This window comes from Salvia miltiorrhiza, chromosome 7, assembly GCF_028751815.1.
Source record: "Salvia miltiorrhiza cultivar Shanhuang (shh) chromosome 7, IMPLAD_Smil_shh, whole genome shotgun sequence".
NCBI lineage: Eukaryota > Viridiplantae > Streptophyta > Magnoliopsida > Lamiales > Lamiaceae > Salvia > Salvia miltiorrhiza.
Genome location: NC_080393.1, coordinates 10,432,523 through 10,439,955, shown reverse-complemented (window position 1 = coordinate 10,439,955; position 7,433 = coordinate 10,432,523). Strand labels below are relative to the sequence as shown.

The 7,433-nt window shown below is 34.8% G+C and overlaps 1 protein-coding gene across 1 annotated transcript; it reads right to left on the bottom strand.

The window, feature by feature from the left end:
* Nucleotides 1-3,728: 3,728 nt before the first annotated feature.
* Nucleotides 3,729-5,710, bottom strand: LOC130992511 (uncharacterized). The gene is made up of 2 exons (XM_057917166.1): nt 5,589-5,710; nt 3,729-5,334 (listed from the first exon to the last, which is right to left on the bottom strand). The coding sequence occupies exon 2, from the start codon at nt 5,320-5,322 to the stop codon at nt 3,958-3,960; it is 1,365 nt and encodes a 454-aa protein (XP_057773149.1). The 5' UTR covers nt 5,323-5,334; nt 5,589-5,710; the 3' UTR covers nt 3,729-3,957.
* Nucleotides 5,711-7,433: the final 1,723 nt, after the last annotated feature.

Genomic DNA, 7,433 nt, shown 5'->3' with positions numbered 1-7,433 from the left:
GGTATATATTTGTTCCCACAATTGTATACATTTGTTCCCACAAATGTAAACATTACATTTCTTTATAATAATAATCACTTTTTATTACAACAATAATTACTTTTAAATTTTTAATTACAATAATAATCACAACAAATGTAATAATTTTAAAAATTTACATTTTTGAAACATATTTTTCATCACATCAATAGTTACTTTTTATTATGAATTACTAGATCAAATATACAAAATTATAAGTTCTAACGAGTAAAAATAACATTACTTTTATACATATCAATAATTATTTTTTCTTGCAATAAAAATTATTTGATCAAATAATGAAAAGTATAAATTCTCAAAAATAAAAGTAACAGTTGTCGTGAACAAATGTAATAATTTAGAAACATTATTTTTCATTGTAATAATAATTACCTTTTATTATGATAATAATTACTTGACCAAATTATTAAAAAAAAAAAGTTTTATGAGTGGTAATAACATCACTTTTTTTCATATTAATAATTATTTTTATTTACAAAAATAATTACTTAAGCAAATTACTAAAAGTAAATGTTCTCATGAATAAAAATAAACATTAATATGAAAAAATGTAATATTTTTAAAACATTACTCTTCATCGTATCAATAATTACTTTATATTAAGACAATATTTACTCGACTAAATAACTAAATAACAAAAGGCTCTCTAAACGACAGTTTGTATAGCATTCATGTTCATCTTCAAGAATCAAGAACAATCATCAAGAGTCAATCATTAATAAGTATAAAATATACATTTGTTAGCATTTATCACAAATATATATATATTTATGTTAATATAAGTATTTTCGGTCATTCTATATTTTATAATTACCTGAACACTGAATACTAAACCCTATATAGTGAATACTAAACCCTACACCTTGAATACTAAACCTTAAATAATGAATACTAAACCCTAATGAAAATATTTACTTTTATGTAGTCTAACATATACATTTCTTTGTACAAATGTATACTTATGTTTCTATAAGTATTTCCTGTCATTCTATATTTTGTAATTACCTGAATACTGAATACTAAACCATAAACCTTGAATACTAAACCCTAAATAATGAATACTAAACCCTAATCCTTGAATGCTAAACCCTAATGGAAATATTTACTTTTATGTAGTCTAACATATACATTTCTTTGTACAAATGTATACTTATGTTAATATAAGTATTTCCTGTCATTCTATATTTTGTAATTACCTGAACACTGAATATTAAACCCTAAATAGTAAATACTAAACCCTAAACCTTGAATACTAAACCGTATATAATGAATACTAAACCCTAACAGAAATATTTATTTTTATTTAGGCTAGTATATACATTTCTTTGTACAAATGTATACTTATGTTTCTATAAGTATTTCCTGTCATTCTATATTTTGTAATTACCTAAACACTGAATACTAAACCCTAAATAGTAAATACTAAACCCTAAATAAATACAAAATATACATTTATTGGCACAAACATATACTTATGTTAATATAAATATTTATCTTCGTTTAATATAAAGTACTACATCCGTCCCTGAAATAAGTTTCTCTTTTTCTTTTTTGGAACGTCCCCCCAAATAAGTTCTTCTTTCTTTCTTTCCATTTTTGGACAATTACCCCACCACTAATAATACTTTATTTATTCTTACTTTTCACTTTTTCACCACTCTCAATACTTAATTATTTAATTTATTTAATTAGATTTTAGGATGTTGATGAACTCATGCTTCACCATTGTGAATAAGTGTAATGTTCCAAAAATATTTTTTTTAGTATATGAATGGTTACTTTTTCTTAAGATATTATTTACTTAATTAAATAATTAAATATATTTACATTATTAATGTAATTTCTCATTTCTTCAAAGCAATTTATGCATCTCCACTATCTTAGCCTGCAAGAAAACATCGAATTTTTTTTTTTGACTTAAGAAAACATCAAATTAAATTATGCAGAAACCTCAATTTTCATATTCAGATTTCAGATCAAGTGAAAATCCCCAAATTAACTCAAAAAAGTGAAAAAAAAAAAAAAAATCAGATGGCGAAAGTTCAAGCATTCTTTCCTAAGAGCTCAATCCGGCAGCTCAATTGATTTCCTAAATCCAACTCTATGGCTAGCTAGTTCGCGGACAGATGAATTCTTAATGAACGTTGCAGATTTCCTCTTCCAAAATGGAGCCGCCGATCTGCAGCAAGGAGCCCTCCCCACCGTCGGAGCGAGGCAGCTGCCGGCGAGATCTAGGGCCCGGTCGTGGACCTCTGCCGCGGCGTAATTGATGGTTTCAAAGACACACAGCAACGGCGGCATCAGGCGGAGCGACGCCCGCGTAGAGGCGGACGGCGGTGGCTCGTGCCGGACCTTCGTCGGTCTTAGGCGGCGGCGGCAGATATGGGAGATATAGAGAGAGATGAGCCCTGCGTGTGTGTGTCTGCTGTCGGCGGTGAGATTGAGAAAGAGAGAGTGACCGATACTTGAGAGAGAGAAAAAAGGAGGAAGATTAGAGTTTAAGGGTGATGGAGTGCGGGTCTGGGCGAACGGGTCAGAGCGCGGGTCGGGTGAACCCGCCTCATACGATGAGGTCAACCTCACGCAAGTTTTTGCGATATTTTGAGTTGTTTAGATGAATCATACTCAATTTGCAACTTTCTTTAGTTAATATATAATGGATTATTAAAATTGGTTGTTAAAACTATGCGGCCTGTACTGACAACTGCAATAAATAATGCCATCTTCGTCCTTTATATAATTTATGCATATTTTTCTTTTTTTGTATGTTCTCAAAATTTATACACATTTTATTTTTGGAAAAGACCTCACACATAATTCTCACAATTTACTTAACAATTAATACCCTTAATGTGAAATCTTTTATCCACTTTCAATATTCTAAGCAATTTTTTATTAAAACTCGTGCTAAAAGTACTTATTCATATTTCACATGGGAAATATATTAATTAGTTATTAATTATTAGTTAACTGGAACTTAATTAGAGTTTATTGATTTTTAATTGAAATTTGGCAACTTTCACATAAACTTTATTAATATTTTTAAGGGGTTTTAGCAAATAAAATCACGAACTATTTTGAATTTGTAATTTTAACGTGACTTTTGAAGTGTGACTAATTAAATTACCACCTTTTCAATTTTTGCAATTTCGTCCCCCCAATTTTTTTCAGTTGTCGAATTGTTGAGTTGAAATTTACGTGGATTAGTTCGTCACATAATATTCATGTTACGAAGTTACTTTCTATAAAATTGCTTAATATTGAAAATTATGGTGCAAATACATGATACAATTTCTTTATAATTTGGAGAATTTTTTTAATGAAATTGTACGAAACGACGTCATTTAGACCTCACAAAAACGACATCGTCTTTACTAATTCACGTAAGCTCCAATTCAACATTCTGACGATCCAAAAAAATTGGGGGAACGAAATTGCAAAAATTGAAAAGGTATTGATTTAATTCGCCATACTTCAAAAGTCACGTTAAAATTGCAAACTCGAAATAGTTCGTGATTTTATTTGCCAAAATCCCTATTTTTAATTAAAATTTATTAAGTATAATTATGTTTATTTGGGTCAGATGCGTTGCGTTAGTCATGTATCTCAATATCGTAAAGCTTATAAATAGAATAATAATTAAGACTAATTTTGTAGGACGAAGGTAGTAATTAATAAGGTAAAAAAAATAAAAATAAAAAGGCATACAATTAATTAAAGTTAAAAGCCATACAATTATTGTTCAAAAGTTAAAGCATACACACAACACAATTAGGAGGGAAAAAACCAACCTTGAAGAAGTTGATGAAAAAAACCCTCTCTCACGTACACAATAGATTATAGCATGCACACAAGCTGAATAAGGAATATAGTAGTATTCAAAATAAGCGTGTTGGGATGTTGTGTTGGATGTGATGATTAGACGAGAGGCTGAGTTTTTTCGACGATGAAACTAAAGTTGTAACAGTTGACGCCATTGTAAACCCCATCGATCTGATCAGTATCAGTGATTGTTCCGTCGGTAGAGCTCCTGTCCTGCTGCGTGTAGGAGAAGGGAACATCGCACGTGCCCTTGGTCCCCACATAGCTCACCACAGCCTTGCTCCTCGGCGGCACCGGAACCGACCCCGTCGCCGTAATCGACGTCGTAGTCGTCGTGGATTTGCTCCACTCGAACGTCGTCTCCACCTGAAAACTGATCTCAACCTTCCCTTCCGCGATAAAGGGCACACCCGTTTTGATGCTGGTGGTCACCCCCGCCGTTATCGCCAAGCTGCTGCTGAAGGAGTAGGATTTCTCGTCTGTATACGTGATGGACACCGAGAGAGAGCTCTCCTCGTCGCCGTCGTTGGTGACGCTGCTGGTGCCGGCCAGGTACGGCGTCTCCCCGTAGATCCTGGCGTCCTCCATCCGGTACCTGACGTTGTTGATGCTCCGCGCCTCCACGAGCTCCTGCACTTGAAGTCTGGCCTCCTTGGCCATGGTGGAGGACGCCGCGTTGAGGCAACTCTCCATCCCGTCGGTGGTGAGGCGCTGGCAGAATCTGTTGTTGCCGGCGCTGCGGAGCGCGATGGTGTCGGCGTCGATCTTGACGGGCCAGAAGAGAGTGTCGTTGTTGTTGGCCGTGAGGTCGGTGGAATCCGCCCAAATCCAATTAGGGCTCCGCCGCCAGAACATGCCCCAATGGTCGTTCTTGATCCGGACGTGGCCGTCGTTCATGAGCGACACCGTGTTGCTGCACAGGTAGTAGTTGGGATCGTCCGATTTGAACTTGAGGTAGTTGTGGTCGTCGTAGAACGCCTGCAGATACTTTTCGTTGTCCCCTTTGAAAGCCACGTGCGTCGGCAATTTCACCAGCGTGCTCCAATCCATATACCCGAGAAGCGCGCCCTCGCTGCCCGCCTTGTCCACGTAGAGGGCCTTGGTGGCGTTGTTCATCATCACGCGCCGCCCGGTCGGGACGTGGGTGAAGTTGCCCAACGTCGGCATCAGCAAGGCCACCTCGAAGAGCGTGCACGACGGCTTCGTCGTGTCCTCCTCGGGCTTGCTCGATAGGGCCACGATGCCGTCGTCGCCGTCGCTCTTCTGCCAGTATTTGTTGTTGTAGCAGAAGCGTATGTGGACGTATTTATCATTGGTTGTGGCGCGCTCCAATTCGATCTTCACCAGCGGGCTGAACATGCTGTCTTCCCCCACCACGGCGGAGCCGTCGTCGTTGCGGCGTACATAAGTGTATCCAGAATACATTGGCACGGACATCACGATGAACGATGGAAGCGCCATGTTTTCTCCAACCTCATTAAAAAAATTATTAATTTGGTAAGCCTCAATTCAAAATGTTACTCCCAAATTTGACTCAGGTTTATAAATCACCATGCAACAAAATAAAATAGCATTGAGACCCCCCCCCCCAAAAAAAAAAATTCAAATTCAAGTTTATTATTACGAGATCTTTAAACTTATTTGTTCTTTAAAAAGAACATGCAAAAACAATAATGAAATGAAAGACTATCCCTTTAAAAAGAATGATATTGTGGGGAGAAGATTACCGAAACAGAAAAGAAGAAATACTATAACTATTGCTTTAAAGCTTTCCCTGGACCGTCTTCTGTGTGTTTCTTTCCTGAAATGGGTCGACGCTATTTATAGATCGATAAGTTTATGACAACTCAACCAAATAAATTATTTTCCATACTTTGTTTTTTTCTAAACACGTGGTCTTTTATCCCAAATAATATTTTATTATTTTCTGTGAATTATTAAGGCCCCTCATGAATTAAATTCACGACACCGCCCAATCTACAAAAGATTTATGAAAGATAAGATTTTTAAATCATGTCCAAGTGTGCCCGCTCCCCTACCCCAAAAAATAAAAATCTCCATGTACAATTCATCCCATCACCTCCTGAAAATGATAAATATATACTAATGCTTTACCAAATTAATATTTACTCCTGGGTTTATTGTTTTTTTGAAATATTGATTTATAAACCTGCATTTATTGTTTTTTAAAAGCTGACGATTCTCTTTCAAGGTTGTCATGTCTGATATGTGTACTTGATAAAGAGTACTTGATCTAAATAATTATGATTGCATGTATTTTCTATCTTTCAAAGCTGACGATTCTCTTTCAAGGTTGTCATGTCTGATATATGTCTTCGGATCTGCTAACTAATTGTCTTCTTCAAACTTGATTTTTACTTTCTTCAGGACTGATTTCTTAATTTGCCTTCTTCAAGGGCTGATTTGTTGACTTCGTTCAGGGTCAGGGCTGATTTTGTTATTCGCTCAACTCTGCTACGCCATATGCTTCTATTTTTATCTGTAACGATATTTGAGATATTTCACTATAATTGGTAGTTTTGATCAAAAATTAGATATTCGGTTTTTAAAGCCTCTATTTCTTAATTGAGGATGTGTAGAGCCTAATTCATCATGGGAATACACAAAACCACCCACATCACCCAATTAGAGAACAGGAAATTTGAAATTGAAGAAATAAATAAAAGTTTTTGCCTTCTTTAATTTAGTACTCCCTCCGTCCACAAATTGGCCCCCTTGCCATTTTGGGTTATCCCAATTGTATTGGCCCCTTCCTTTTTTGTCAAAAATTAATCACTCTCTTATTACATTCCCTCTCTTACTTTATCTCTTTATTACCTTCTCTTTTCTACTTTATCACTTTATTACCTTCTCTCTCATACTTTATCACTTTATTACTACACACTTAAAACATTAATCTACAACTCCTTAATTCTCGTGCCCAAAAGTAAGGGGCCAATACAAATGGGACGAAGGGAGTAGTATAAAATTTCGAAGAAAAAAAATTAACTCTCTCTTTCCTCCAAACGTCTGTGCGCCCCCTCCCCCTTCAGCCCTTCTTCACTTTTTTTTTAAAACTACTTTTCTTGCGTCTTCATTTAGTTTTTCAAAAGCCACTCTTCTTGAAAAAGGTATTTTAATTTTGCATGGAGATTCGATACTTTTTTAATTAAATTGATTTGATTTTTCTAGTAATTTTTTTAATCCTATAATATATTAACTCTATCCCACATATAATAAGTATATTTATGTATTTTTATTATATAACACTATTTAAAAAGGCAAATAATAAAATAGCCATTTTGCTTAAGTAAATGATGAAACAAAAATCTCCCATATAATTAAAAACGATAAGAACACTCGGATTTTACGTGGTTCGATCATAAGATCTACGTGGGTCCAAGCTAATATTCCTGCATTTATAAGCCTTAATTGGATAATAACCATAATGGATAAGTATAAATAAAATGATGTCCAGCGCTGCTGAGTATTTTGCTCCTCATCAATAAAGGTTAATTAAAAATATTAATGTATAATTATGAACAATTTAAATTAAAAAAATGAAATTTAAA